Source organism: Pteropus alecto, unplaced genomic scaffold (genome assembly GCF_000325575.1).
Source record: "Pteropus alecto unplaced genomic scaffold, ASM32557v1 scaffold103, whole genome shotgun sequence".
Lineage (NCBI taxonomy): Eukaryota > Metazoa > Chordata > Mammalia > Chiroptera > Pteropodidae > Pteropus > Pteropus alecto.
Genome location: NW_006436288.1, coordinates 4,891,399 through 4,907,203, shown reverse-complemented (window position 1 = coordinate 4,907,203; position 15,805 = coordinate 4,891,399). Strand labels below are relative to the sequence as shown.

General features: G+C 31.9%; 1 protein-coding gene across 1 annotated transcript in view; it reads right to left on the bottom strand.

The window, feature by feature from the left end:
- The window catches only part of PIK3C2G (phosphatidylinositol-4-phosphate 3-kinase catalytic subunit type 2 gamma), a 269,937-nt gene that overhangs the window by 29,322 nt on the left and 224,810 nt on the right, over positions 1–15,805 (bottom strand). The window contains 1 exon segment of the mRNA XM_025047424.1: positions 6,462–6,556. Coding sequence (XP_024903192.1) covers positions 6,462–6,556 — 95 coding nt within the window.

The window sequence follows — 15,805 nt, the reverse complement described above, 5'->3', positions numbered from 1 at the left end:
TATCTATCTATCTACCTACCTACCTACCTATCATATCTCTCTCTCTCTCTCTCTCTCTCTCTCTATCATCTATAGCTAGCTAATCTATCATATATCTTCTGTCTATATATCATCTATCTATCTGTATCATATATGCAAGAAACTTACTTTAGATGTAAATAGGAAAAAAGTTAAAAGTAAAAGAATGAAAGAGGTATACCATGCTAACAATCAAAGAAAAACTGGATTAATTATATAAATATCTGACAAAGTATATTTAAGAGTAAAAAATACTACCGTGAATAGAGAAGTTCATTTTATAATGATAAAAAGGTCAGTTAATCAAGAGGACATAATAATCTTCAATGTTCCTGCAGTATTACACAAATTCACAATTACAGTTGGAAAGTTTAACATTCCTCTCTTAATAATCCATAGAACTAGAATACAGAAAGTCAACAAGGTTGTAAAAGATTTGAACAACATAATCAACCAACACAACCTAACTAACATTCATAGAACACTTAACTCAACAAAAATTGAAACTATAGGATGAACCAAGATGATAAAAGTAGGCAGTGAATACCAAATGAATGGTATATACAGTAAGTATATTAATAGAGGCCAAAGGAGGGAAGGATCATCAGGAGCAAGAGTGACCCCAGAGCTTCAGATAGGATAAGAAGTTTAAGTTGAGCCTGAGGGTTGAGTTGGATGTGGAAGGTAAATAGAAGATAAGAAGAATATGACAGTTAGCTAGAAAGATGTGTATTTAGTTAACAATGAGCACACTTTCTAGAATATAATACAAATTTTGTGTTGGGGAAGAGGATATAAAAGGTGGGTTATAGCTAAATTGTATAGTACCTTAAATATCAGGCTAAGGAGTTTGAAATTTATAGAGACTCCATTAAAATTTATTACTCATGATGAAAATGGAGTTTTAGGATGTTCTATGCAAGATGAAATAGAGGTAGTAGAAAATAAGGAAAGGAATATCATAGCAGCCAATCAAAATAATCCATAGATGAATGAACAGAGAATATAGAATAGGATTTTGGCAATAATAAAAATAACAGGAAAATAAAAGTAATGGAATGTGTTGAAATATAAAAAAAAACCATAAAAAAGTTTTGATCAGGGTTACTTGAGGGTGGTGCAATGATTTTTTTGAAATAAGTAGTTCAGAATGAGAACTGGCTGTAGTGGAAAATAGAGGACTGTAATTTAGAATTGTTCAATTTAAAGAGATAGCAAATTATCCATCAGACAGTTGGAAATATGTAAATTGAGTTCAAAGAATTATGAAAATAGAGATATAAATTTAGGAGGGATTCATATAATCTTTGAAGCCTCAAGGCTGAATGATATTTATAGGAAATTAGTTTGAAGAGTTAAAGCCCTGAATACTGGAAAATCTTCACGTTTAAGGGCTAAGGGTAAGCCAACATCTACTAAGTCACTACATTGTCAAGTTTAAATTTGTAAGAGCTAAGGAAGCCTTAGAAAGAGTGCTGTCAAAGAAGTTTAGGGAATGTATAGATGGTGAAATTTCATGGAGATCCTGAGAACAGAAAAGTTCAAGAAAGAAGGACTAATTAAAGATGTTGGCTCTTGGAAAGATCAGTTATCAGGATCATATCAATTATCATAAGTTTATAGAACAATTTATGGTTTGTTTCATTAAGAAATAATTAATAATCTTTGAGGGTCAATATTTCCCTGGTAAAAACAGCAACAATAAAGCAATGAAATATTTATCTCTGGGCTGAGTACTCTTCATTACCCAATGATTTGCATCTTATTCTTTGAAATGAGAGATCAGTGTCATAATGGTCACCTCTGGAAGAATAATTTTTTAAAAAATTCATAGACTATATGCCAAATACAGTTGATAGGATAATTGTTTAGAAAATTGGCCTTTATCAAGAAATTAACATTTATTTAGATTGAAGCACATCTAGGATGGAACGAATTTAGATTATAAAAAATTGGAAGGAATTGGGATAGTCAGAGAATTTAACTAAGTCAATTTTAAAAGGAAACATAGAACATGGTTATTTTTATATGTCAAAATATATATGTTGCCTTCATTTGTGCTTTATTTTCACAACCTCTTTTGTTCTCTTCGTCAAATCTAGATCTTGTCTCTGTTCTATTCCAACAGGCACCACAATTCAGTTGGTGCCAAGTACAGAACTCAAATTGCATGGAGAGTGCCATTTGTGGGGTAAATAGCCACTTGGGAAATGTTTCTTAAAGTATGGTCCATGTATCAGAGAGCTTTCTGAAATGCTCACATTTGGGAGCAGGAGAGAGGAAAACAAGTCTAGAAATGAAAGAGTAGAGGAATTCATGAGACCAGAGCTGCATGTAAAACACAGATGAAGACATCTCAAACCACACTTACAGAATCGAAATCACTGGGAGTTATATACAGGAATCTATATTTTAAAGCTAGGCCCCCTAGGCTACGCATAAATATTAAAATTGTAAGAAAATTTTAAAATAAAAAGTAAAATGTAATAAAAATTTTAAATGTGTGTGTATTTAGCCTGAGGTTCTTGTTGTTGTGTTTGACTTGACTTCTTTCTCTCTCCTGTTGATTTCATATAGTAACTATTTTCTCCCATTTTGGGTCTTATGAAAGATTGAACAGCAGCCAATTTCAGGTGTTTCCTGCATTCCCTGACATTACTTGTTTCTCATTTGAAATAACTTATTCTTCTATTATAGTATAAAGGACTCTAATAGTGTGAAAATATTCAATATCAGAAAAAAGGCAAGTATCCTTATTAATTACTTTTAGAACCTTCTGGAATGCTCATATTCTGGAGTAGGTAGAAGAAAACAGTCTAGAAATGACACAGATTGGGAGAAATCCATGAAACCAGGAGAGACATTGTAATGTAGACATTGCACAAATCAAAGGAAGACAACATTTTAAGTGGGCTACAATACTAAAGAGATTTTTAAAAATATTCCAAATCTAAATGATTTTTTTGTTGTTGTTAAATAAACTGAAATGTTATTAAAAATATCTTGACCAAGGCTCTAAATAACTGCATTATTTTGTTAGTCTCTGTTCACTAGAATAATTATATTTTGCTCCTTTAAAAAGAAAACCTTTTAGCAGTTTTGTTTTAGCTTGTGATCTCACAGGAGGGAAGTAATTCTTTGAGCAAAGCTTCAAAGATTTAATATGAGATAAACAATTCTATTCATCAAACTTAATATTAAATAAAACTGTAGGCATAATAATTCATTTTAATATTAAAATAAAATCAAACAAAACTCTTTAGTTTGATTACCTTGGCATGTGAAAATACTAAAGGCTCAAAAAATAAAAAACAATTAGTTAAAACTTGAAATGAGCAAGGAAAATGTGTTGAAAATTTATAAATAGATTTTTTCTGTCCTTTTAACATGATGTTACCTCTGTCTTTAAGCAAAAGAAATAAAATAGTAATGTAAAAGAAGCTGTGAAAATGCAAGGTATAAGAACTTAGTCATGATGATTTTTGGAAGGTGAGAAAGATTGTTCACATCAGAAGTAATTTGACATTCTTCCATGTAATAAAGTATTCATTGAGCACTTACTATGTACTTAGCCCTGTTTTTGCCCTTGGGGTTACAGCAGTGATACAAGTGACAACAAATGGGGTGGTTTTGCAGTTTTACCTATGTGAGTCAGTGAGGACCTCACTGAAAAGATGACAGTAAAACCTTGTCAGGGCATGTGAGGTTGAGCCATGGAGAATTTGAGTCATGAGCCTGGGGAATAGCATTCCAGATAAACTAAGTAGGAGGTACAATTGTCCTGGGGCAAAAACATGCTTTTCATATTCGAAGAACAGCAAGGAAGTCACTGAGGATAAAGTGAGTGATTGAAAGAGTCTGTAGTAGGAGGTGAGGTTGGAGAGGACAAGGGGTCCAGATTGGCAGTGCCTCAGAGGTCATTATTATTAAGTACTTTGGCTTTCATTGTAAGTGATATGAGACTTCTTCTCCAAAAGGATGACAAGAGAGAAATGACAGGATCTGATTTATTCTTAAAGGAATATTCTAGCTGCTACGTTAGGAAGAGATTATAAAGAAATAAGGGCAAACCCAGGGAAGATACATTAAGAAGCGACATCACTAATTGGGTTGAGAGGTGACGGTGGCTTGAACCAATTGTGATAGCCCTGGATATAAAAAATGGTGGGATTCTGAATTTATTTTGGAGGCAGTGCTGACAGAATTTGCTGAAAAACTGAATGTAGCTTATGACAGTCAAAATGACTCTAGGGATCTTAACCTGAGCAACTAGTAGGATGAAAGTGATATTAACTGAGATGAGAAAGATTGCAAAAGAAGCAGGTTTAGGGGGCCAATAATCAGAACTTTGGTTTGGTGGTATGTTAAGTTTGTGATGCCTGTTGAATTTCTACTAGAGTTGTTGAGTAATAAGTTGTACATATAAGTCTAGATTTTAGGGAGAGTTCCAAGCTAGAGTTATAAATACAGAAGAGAAAGACATGTAAGTGGTATTTAAAGCTCCAAGGCTGAAGATAGAAAAGAGAAGTGGTCTAGGAATGAATATCACGACAATATTAAGAGACTAGGGAGAAGAAATGAACCAGCAGGCTGACCGAGAATTCAGACTACAGAAAATATTGCTTCATTATTCATTTCTTTTGGAGGGCCGTGGCAATGTATAGACTCCAGTGGCCTAAGTGGTTTTTTACTTTTTGTGAGATTCATCTGATCATTTTGCCATTTGCTTATAACTTGATATGAATTTTAAAATCTTGCTCTTCCTCACTCCTCTCCCTTCATGCCTGCATCACGTTTGTTTGGAATATCCTTATTGGCAGTGCATCTTCATCTGAGTGTTGAATGCATTTTTGAAAACTGTCAAAAGTAATTTGGGGATTGATCTGGTGAATAAAATGGGTGGCCAAGTTGGTTAATATTGCTTTTGATCAAATATTAGGCATGACTGTTGAGTGACATCGCCAGGTTTACTGTGCAGTTTATATGCCAGATCTAAAAGTAGTGTCAACAGGCGTGTCCTAAAATGTTTGGAGCAATGAGAACATTACTGGAATAAAAATTTAGTTTCCAAGAGGACTATTTTCAGTTAACTATCAAATATCATATACATATATAAGTTCTGTAAACCTGAATAACAGCATTTAAAATATTTTATCATATACATTTGTACAAATACTTAAAGTCCATGAACATAGATATAGCCATAAATAATATCTAATTGAATCTTCATTTCCCAGCCTAAGAACTGCTATTTTCATTTAATACAGTTATCTTACCAAAAGAAATTGAAAATAATTATTTAAATGAGTAAAAGTTCTACAAAAACACATTTAATAATATTTACCCAACTATTCAAAAATTGCTGATTGCAAACACCACAGATTTACAAACAAGCATCCTTGGATATCTGGCTAATACTAAGTTTGTAATGGATGTATCCCTGCAAATTATGCCAACTATTTGTTCTCTGAACAAATATTTATTAAGTTCTAGTATGTTCCAGATGCATGCCACGTTGAGAAGAGTTCGCTCCTTTAAATCCTTCCAAGTGCATCTGGAGAGATTTATATGCATAAAGAAGAAAGCCAAAAGAGTGCTACTGACTTTCCCCACATCTATGAGTCTCCTCTGGAGTTTCACTATGTGACTAGACTAGAAAACTAGAGAAGCTGGCGAGGCTTAGAGTTACCCTTTTTCTACTTATTGCACCCAGACTCAGATCATTAATAACTTACCTGTGGCACAGAAAGCTCTCTCTTAATGACATGGCTCAATTGCTGCCCTTGCCTCTGACTTGACCCATCCTTAGGGAGGAATGGGGTGGAATAGAGAGAGAGCACCTTTTAGTTTTCTTTAGAGGCTAACTACAGTCATTGTTTATGTTCTGGGGATGCAAAGATGGGGTTCCTGTCCTCTAACACTTTATTAGCTTTTGATGAAAAATAAATTTCTGCGAACAATTACATCAGAATATAACTGTTGTGGTGGTATAAACTCAAGGTACACTGGGAATCTGGGGGAAATCCCAACAGGTGCTGGCCTCACAGCGAAGGTTCTGGCACTACTCAAAGAGATGAGTCTGCCAGCAAGCCCAGCACGATGAGCTAGGCGTAAATTCTTGGGACAGAGCTTTTTTTCCTTCTGCTCTTAATATTCTAGCTAGTTCTCCTTTCTCGAAAGCTTTTTCGCTAGATTTCCCTGACACTTCATTTTGTGTGAAGTCTGATTTTTGTTTAGGACTTTCCCTGTGAAATATTTTATAGTCTGTACCCCAAAGATCACAATTATACTCAGGTAGAATATTGTACTTGGTTCATTGTTCCTCACTTACACTTGGTGGCTGGCCTCATTTCTGTCACTCATGTTGACATTAATTGCCTAATGGAGATAAGTGATTTTTAAATGTTGGTTTACATGTTTCTCATTAGATATGACAAACTTACAATGTTTTTCATGTGTTTCACTAGTATGGTCAGCTTCACATCTTCATATGATATGACCAACTGTACCTTAGGTCTGTTGTCAAGGAACTTCTCACCTGATAAAACAGTAAAATTTCAGTGAGTTAAATGAAAGTGAGTCATCACAGGATAAATTACATTTTTAAAGACTAAAACAGGACAAATAGATAATGTGCAAAAGAAACATTCTTCAGATAATGCTGAAAGTATGATACTCTTCAGGAAACTGGGTTGGTGAAAGATGGGATTTGTTTCTATTCTTCATGAACCAATGCTTTCTCTTCACATTCCATGTTTTGTTTTGATCAATACCATTATTTTCTTAATTACTTAAGCTCAGTGTCATTTTTGGCTCTAGTTTTCTTCTTAATGTTCAGTACAATGAGCTTAAATTATTAGAGAGCATAGAGGTGGAAAGTCAGTGAATCGGGGGGTCAGGTCCCAGCACTGTACTTAAGACTGAGACATCATGACTAAATTAATTAAATTCTATAAAATGGAGATAATAGTTACCTACTTTGGGATACTTGAGATGATTAAATGATAAAATTCAAAAGTTTTCACAATGTAAAATCCTTGATGAATGTTTACAATTACTAATCGTCTTTCTCCATATGTTTGCACTCATCTCTTCCTTTCTGATTCCATAGCACCTAGTTCAGATGCAGGCAGACCTTTTGCTTGAACTGAACTTCTAGAACATTCTCTTCACCTCCTCAGGACCCAAATCTACTTGTACACAATTACAAGTATAATCTTCTTACAGCAAATTTTATAAAATTGCTCTTTTGATCAAAGTACTGTTCATAGCTCTCCATTGCTTATGAAAAAAAAAAATCTGGCTTTCTCAGCCTTGTATTTCTCAGCCTTGTTGCTGCTTATGTAATCCATTTTGTTCCCCACCTTTTAAATTTCGTATTGTAGTCTGTTCAGTTCTATAAAGATGCTCTGCTATTTCCTGCCAGTCATTGCTCGTATTATATACCCTTTTATTTGAAATGACCTCTTCCACCATATTTGGCTATTAAACTTTTACTTTTCTCTAAGGCTGAATTAAAATGCAAAATAGTTTCTGTGGTTGTCTTCCTCTGAACTCCCCTAGCACAGTCTTATCACTTAATATTTATGTAGTAATTATCTTACATGTCTCAGTCTGCTTAGTGGATTACAATCTCCCTCAGATCTTGCATATATACTTATATCTCTTGGATATATATATATGTGTGTGTGTATATATATATGATCATATTATGGAGTATTATGGATATATATATATAATCAATATAACCTTTAAAAAGGTCCAAAAAGTCAATATAGATAAATGGAATTAGATAGTTGAGAACTTTATACATTTTTTTTTTTAAATAAAGAATGATCGTGGGTCTTTTTTCCTTCTTGACTGCTTAAGGGTCAGCTGTCATCATGCACAAAACAGTAACTATATGGACTATGGAGTTCATGACCAATAGACAGTCATCAACGTCCTTCACCCTGGAAAGGCAACAATACCTAAGACAGAAATTCAGGAAAAACTAGCCAAAATGTAGAAGACCGCACCAGATGTCATCTTTATATTTGGATTCAGAACCCATTTTGGTGATGGCAAGACAACTGTCTTTGGCATGATTTATCATTCCTTGGATTCTGCAAAGAAAAATGAACCCAAACATAGATTTGGAAGACATGGCAGATGCAGGCAGACCTTTTGCTTGAACTGAACTTCTAGAACATTCTCTTCACCTCCTCAGGACCCAAATCTACTTGTACACAATTACAAGTAAAATCTTCTTACAGCAAATTTTATAAAATTGCTCTTTTGATCAAAGTACTGTTCATAGCTCTCCATTGCTTATGAAAAAAAAAAATCTGGCTTTCTCAGCCTTGTATTTCTCAGCCTTGTTGCTGCTTATGTAATCCATTTTGTTCCCCACCTTTTTAATTTCGTATTGTAGTCTGTTCAGTTCTATAAAGATGCTCTGCTATTTCCTGCCAGTCATTGCTCGTATTATATACCCTTTTATTTGAAATGACCTCTTCCACCATATTTGGCTATTAAACTTTTACTTTTCTCTAAGGCTGAATTAAAATGCAAAATAGTTTCTGTGGTTGTCTTCCTCTGAACTCCCCTAGCACAGTCTTATCACTTAATATTTATGTAGTAATTATCTTACATGTCTCAGTCTGCTTAGTGGATTACAATCTCCCTCAGATCTTGCATATATACTTATATCTCTTGGATATATATATATGTGTGTGTGTATATATATATATATATATATATATATATATATACATACAGTAGTTATATATATACCTTGGAGATATATATATATGTGTGTGTGTATATATACATCTACTATATATATATGTACATATATATATATCTCTCTCCAAGAGATAGATATAAATTAGTACTTGCTCCATAATGTCACACTGAACATTTATTTAATAATGAAAGCAACCTCAATTTTTCTTTCAAGTTATATCATTCCATTATTAATATGAGGTCTGTATTTTTTAATTAAAATTTTCTGGTTTGTAGCCCTAGGATTAAATATAATTTACAGTTTTTCCAATATTTTCCTTGATAATTTCTGGTTGTATATTCTCTGAAGGAATTAAGAGAGAAGAAATTCATTAATAACAAGGAATTTGGCAATGTTTTCTTGTGGGCTCACTGTGGTTCACAATGAGTTTTCTGATTAGAAATCTTTGCTTTTTAATCCTCTCTAACATTTGAAAATTGAACCTGATTGGTATATTTCTTTTCCCAAAGCCTTTTAGATATTTATTAAAATAGTTTACACATTATAAGCGAGTAATATTAATTTTATTGTTGATATGAATTATTGACATTGAAGTAATTAAAATTGGCATTGAGAGTTTCTTACAACTGAAATGGTAATTGCATAAATATAATAAAAATTTCTTCTTTAAAATATCTTGATTAAAATGATTGAGAGACATTGTGAGTTAGAGATACTATGAAATAATTCTGAATGTAGTATTGAAATTTAATTTTATTAAATTTCATAATAAAAATATGTAGTTGAACTTTTGGTATGAACATACTAAAATCCTGATGACTTTTTGATACATAATCAAAATTATATTTGAATTAAAAAGTAAAAATATTATTAGATAGAATCTCAATGTGTTTAAGCAGAGGAGTTTTGATTCAAAGCTAGGAAATTAGCATAAATTTATTATTATATTCTACCCTAAATCTGTCATGCAAAATTAGTAACCAGAGCATCCATCAAAACATGCTGGAGCTCAGAACCCAGTGAAAATTCAGGTCACTAGTAAGTCTTAGTAGTCATGTAGTAATAGTAGAGGTACTTAGTATTTTTAAAACTCTTACTATATGCCAAATGTTTTATGTATATGAACTCACTAAATCCTCACAGCAAATCTATGAAGTTTGTGTTACCTTGATTTTACATATGAGGAAACTGAGGCATTTGGTTCAATATCATACAGACAATGAACAGTGCAGGGTTACATGATCTTTTTTCTTTAAATTTTATTATTAGTTTCAAGTATACAGTACATTGGTTAGACATTTATATAGTTTATGAACCGATTCCTCTGATTGTTCTTTCTCTCCTCTGGCTTTACACCTCGCCATTATACTACTGTTGACTGCATTCCCTGTGCCATGCTTCCTACTCCAGTGACCATCTATCAACTAATTTGTACTTCTTTAACCCTTCACCCTTTTCTCCCAACCCTCAACCCCCTCCCCTCTGGCCATTATAAATGATCTTTAAATCCTATGTTCTCAAACTCAAGCTGTAAAGGGGCAGACAGCAATAACCTAAAGAAAGAGTTTAAATGAAAAATCCAGAGAGGGAGAATTTTGAGAACAGCTTCATATGGACAAGAAGATGCTAGAATATTTTAATTTTCTGCTCAGGTTTGTCTGGAAGATCCAATCGTGCTTAATCTAACCACTGATAGTAACCCAAGAACTGTTAAAGTATTACTGATCCTAACTATAATTGTTTTGAAATGCTTGGATGCATGGCACTACGGCAGCTAATATAGTGCTTATTATGCATTGTGTCCATTAATATTAAAAAAAAAATTGCAAAATTAACTTTTTTTCTGATATTATGTTCATGATTCAAAAATGAAAATTTGTTTTAAAAGTATATAGTAAAAAGTCTCCCATTCCTAATACCTATCCACCCAGTTCCCCCCACCATTATTTCATTAGTTTCCCATATATTCTTCCTGTGTCCTCATGAAAGCAAATATCAATAAGTATTTTTATTTTTCCTTTTTTTTTCTGCAAAAGGAATAGCATATTTACTATTCTAAACAGAGATCTTGGAGATGTTTTCCTATCAACAATACAAATCATTTTTATGAATATAGTTTCATATTATACTATTATATGGAAATATTATAATTTATTTAACCAGTTCCCCACTGATTAACAGTTTGCATTGTTCCCAATGTTTTCCAGCTGATACAAACAGTGCTGAAATGAATAACCTTGTATGTGTGTCATTTTTTACCTGTGCACAAATATCATAAGATGAATTTCCAACAGCAGAATTGCTGGACAAAGGATATTAGCATTTGTAATTTTGACAAATGTTGCAAATTGCCTTCCATGGAGGTTGTACCAATTTGCATTACCACCAGCAGTGTATGAGGGTGCCTGCTGATTTGTAACCAAGCTTGTTAATTAAATTTTTGAATTTTTGCCAATCTGATAAATTAAAAATGGTATCAGTACAATTTTAATTTGCATTTTTCTTATGAGTGAGGTTGAGGATCCTTTCATTTGGTTAAGAGCCACTTCTATTTCTTTTTTTGTAAATTATCTTTTTATGTTCTTTTTACAATTTTTTATTTGGTTGTTGGTGTTTTTCTGACCAATTCCTAGGAGAATATTATATGTTAGATAATTACCTTTGTCTGTGATAAATTGCAAATATTTCACCCATTTTGTCATTTATATTTGCATTTTTTAAGATTTTGCTAAGGTGTTTTATATCATGCAGAATTTTTATGGCTTCTGGATTTGCAGTCATAACTATAATAGCTCATTCACAATTAAAAGGATTTTTTCCCATGTTTTCTTTGTCACAAATATGGTTTCATTATTTACATTTAAAATCTTTCATCTATTTGGCATTTATCCTGGCATATGTGTGAAGTATGCTATCCCAAAAATATATATTGAATTTTCCCCTACTGGTTTGGCCATATATTCAATTCCTGAATGTATTTGACTCTATTTATGGACAGTTTGTTATGTTCTATTTATTCATCTATTTATGCACTGACACCACACTGTTTTAATTACTGAGGCTTTGTAATGCGTTTTTATATCTGGTCTTAGTCTCACCTCTTTTTTTTTTTTACTTTTGCTGTTTTCCTGGTTTTCCTTTGTTTATGAACTGCACAGTTAGCTTATCTAGTTAACATAAATCTGTTAATATTTTTAAAAATTATATTTCGAAATGAAATTGGACACCTTTATGATGTTGACTCTTCCTATGCAAGAGCGTGCTATGTCTTACCATTTGTTGAAGGCATCTTTCAAATTCCTCATGGTATTTTAAAATTTTCTTCATTTGGTCTTATACATTTTCTGTTAAATTTATTCCTAGGTTTTTTTTTTTACCTGTTATTATAAATGGAGTCATTCTTCTATTACATATTCTAGCTAGTTGTTAGATAGATAGATAGGTGATAGATATGTATACATTAATTGGGTAACTGATGCCTTTATTGAATTCTCATGTTTTGTGACAGATATTTAGCTCATTCTTATTTGTCTAGGTATGTGATCATATTACTGGCAGTGTTAATTTCGTCTTTTCTTTTCCAAAATTTGTTCTTCTAATTTCTTTTTATAACTCCATTTAGTCATTTCACAAATATTTATTGGCCTATTATAGACAAGACTGTTCTAGGCCCTTGGAACAGATTAAAGAAAGTTCCTCTTGGCATTTGTATAGCAGCAGGGGGAGATACAAAAAAATGATGAATATAACAAATAAGTAAAATTTACAATATGCTGAATATGATAAATGATTAAAAAAAACTCCTCGAACAAGATAAAGGTGTTAGGGGCTACCAGAATACGGGGTGAGTGCAATTTTAGATGGGATGATTGTGGTACTTCTCATTGAGAAGGTAAATATTAGCAAAGACAAGAAGAAGGTGAAGGAGTGAGTCCCATGTTGGCCAGTGCTTTCAGTGAAGATCACAGGCATAGTGCCTTATTTTATACTTTAGTGGAAATACTTTTCTGCTGTTTCCATCATGACTGATGTAAGCTTTGATTAGCCAAGATAGATACATTTTTCTTATGTTAAGTCATTGCCCATTTATTTTTATTTGAATGTTTTACCAAGAAAGTTTATCGAAATTTTTAAAATGCCTTTTAAGGGTCTATAGAGATGACTATGTGATTTTCTCCTTAAATCTATTAACAGGATAATGTGAATTATGTACTATGTGTATTAAACAATGTTGAACCATTCTTGCATTTCTGGTAATAGTGAGTTATATTTCTTTAGTGTGCTGATAGATTATTTTGGCTACTGTTTTTTTTAGAATATTCCATTGATATTCAGAAGTGAGAATAGCCTGTGATTGATTGATTAATTGATTGATTTTACAATCCTTGTAATCCTTGAAGCTATTGGAATAAATACTTTATGTGCTTGATAAAAGTAATATGAAAAATTTTCCTTTTCTCTGTTCTGGAAGTGTTTAAATAACAGTGGAAATTATCTGATTTTTAAAGGTTTGATAGAATCCCACTGGAAGTCATCTGAACATGGTACTGTTTTAAAGGTAGATTTTCAAAGCTTTTTCTATTTATTCTATCAAAATTGATCTTTTCTGAGGTGAGTAAATTGTTTTCCTAGAAAACTATTTCAGATAGATGAACAAATTCTTTTTTCGCAAAGTTGAAAAAAGTAGTCTCTTGTATTTCTTTAATTTCATTGCTTTCTATGGTTACTTCTTGTTTCTCCTTTTATATTTTGTTTATTTGCATTTGCCCCCATTCTTTTGATTAGATTAGCTAGAGGCTTCTATTTTTGTTTACTTTTAACTTCCAGATTTATTTATTCTACTGTTTTCTGTGTTCTAATTCATTTATCTCTACTTTTATCTTTATCTATTTTTTCTGTTTGTATTCTTTTGGTTTGTTTTGTGGCTTTTATTCCAATATTCCAATTTTACTCTGAGCATTGCTTTATCTTTCTCCCATGCTTTCTAACGTGTGTATTTCATTATTGCAATTCTTTAGAAATTTTGCAATTTTGGTTTGTAAGTCCTTTTGACCCTAGAGTAGTTCGAGAAAGATTATTTTTTAAAATCTCCAAACTTAAGTATCTTCTAGTTTTCTAAATTTTTCCAATAATTTCCCACTTTATTGTCTCACGAGTGGAGAATATGTCTATAGTATTTATATTTTTAAAAATTTATTGAAAAAATAAGAATAAAAATTTATTGAAATTTGCTTTGCAGCCTAATACATAATCTGTTTTCATGAATGTTCTATGAGCATGTAAACTGAAGAGACATTCTCCATTCTCTTTTTCAGGAAAAAAGAGTCTGAGGTAAATGAATCAATTTTCCTTATTAACTTTTCTATTTAGTTTTTCTATGTATCTACTTTGTTTTTCCACTCAGTCTTTCAGAAATCAAGAGAAGTGAATTAGAATATCCTACTACTAATGTAGGGGATTTTTGTGTATTGCTTCTTGTATGTTTCATAACTTCTGCTTTATATATGTTGCTGTCATATATTTGATATGTAGTCAATACTGCTCATATCTTTATTGAGAATTATACTCATCATAGTTTAAAGTTCCTTTCCTGTTAATTCAATGCTCCTTCGACTAAATTCCACCTGTTGTTTATTAAGATTATAATCTCTGGTTTCCATGTACTTGCATTTACCTAATATAAATATGCCTAATTTTAATTTTCAATCTCTTAAAATCATTTTGTTTTAGGTGTGTTTTTACATAAAGTATAGAGTTATGATTTAAACTTTTATTCCAACTGGAAATTTTTTTTCTTGATAGATGAGCTAAGCTCATTTATACTTATTGACATAATAGAGATGCTTTCTCTTTGTTCTAATGGTTTTATGTTATTAAAGAAACATAACATTTTTGTTTCTATGGTTTTTAAAGAAAGTTTTTTACTAAGTAATTTGTTTTTATTTTTATGTACTTGTGATACTTAGGAAAGGTCTTATTTTTGTTCTAGTGGTTACTTTTATTCAATATTCTTAGACTTTTATTTCTTTTGACAATATTTGTTTCCTAATAAAGTAAAGGTAAAATTAGTGTGCAAAATCTTTCTAGCTCTACATTCATCTACAACTCAAATATATTCAATGTTGTTATCTTTCTTATTATTTCTCTAACATTCATATTACATATGCTAAGATTTTTTATTGCTTGTTTTGTTAGATTTCAGTGATATCCTTTGACACCCAGAGATGAAGTAAAGTCCTCTTTCATCTTTTTTTCTTTTCCTTCCCACATCAGCCACAAGCAAAAATCTAAAATAACTTTTTAATTAAAAACATGAGATTATGTGATACGATATAGCAAAATGCATAATATTTTAAAGCTTTCAATTGAAAGTTTCAAAAATAACTTAATACAAGTAGTTACTTCTCAGTAGTTCTAGCTTTCCACTTCTTGTCCTTCCATATGATTAAAATTTAAATTGAAAGCCTGGGTAACATACTTCAACTTATAGATAATTGATCTTGGCTCTGCCTGAGCAAGTAGCTAAGACATTAACCAGAGAGACCCTGCCATGGAGACTGCCTGGCTTCAAGTTCACTTTTAAATTAACATTCAAATTGGAGGTAGTGATGTGAAGTAGTGATTGAAAGCTCTGCTTGCAATCATTTGTAATTATCTATGGCATCTAAACATGCTCATTAATTCATTCTCTTAACCCTGATTACTGTTGTCTTTGATTATGTTCTATTTCATTACCTATGTTATTGTTTCTATACCTTGACAAAAATCTGTCTTCTGTATGTCAGAGTTGTATTCTGGTGGAGGATGGATAATTTTGTGTGTGTATGTGGAGGTATTATTTGGCATGGGGCTATACTAATTTCGAAGGAGTATATAGAGGATCATATCATTAGAGGGTTAAAAGATATATATGATTAAATCCAGCAACTTTCTGGTTAGTTTAGTGTCTATAATATTTAATGTGATAATTTGTAGATTTTTTTTTCCATGTGATATTTCAGGAGAATTTTAGTGGTTGGGAGGCATTGAATTCCTCATACCAGGACGTTTCCATATGAA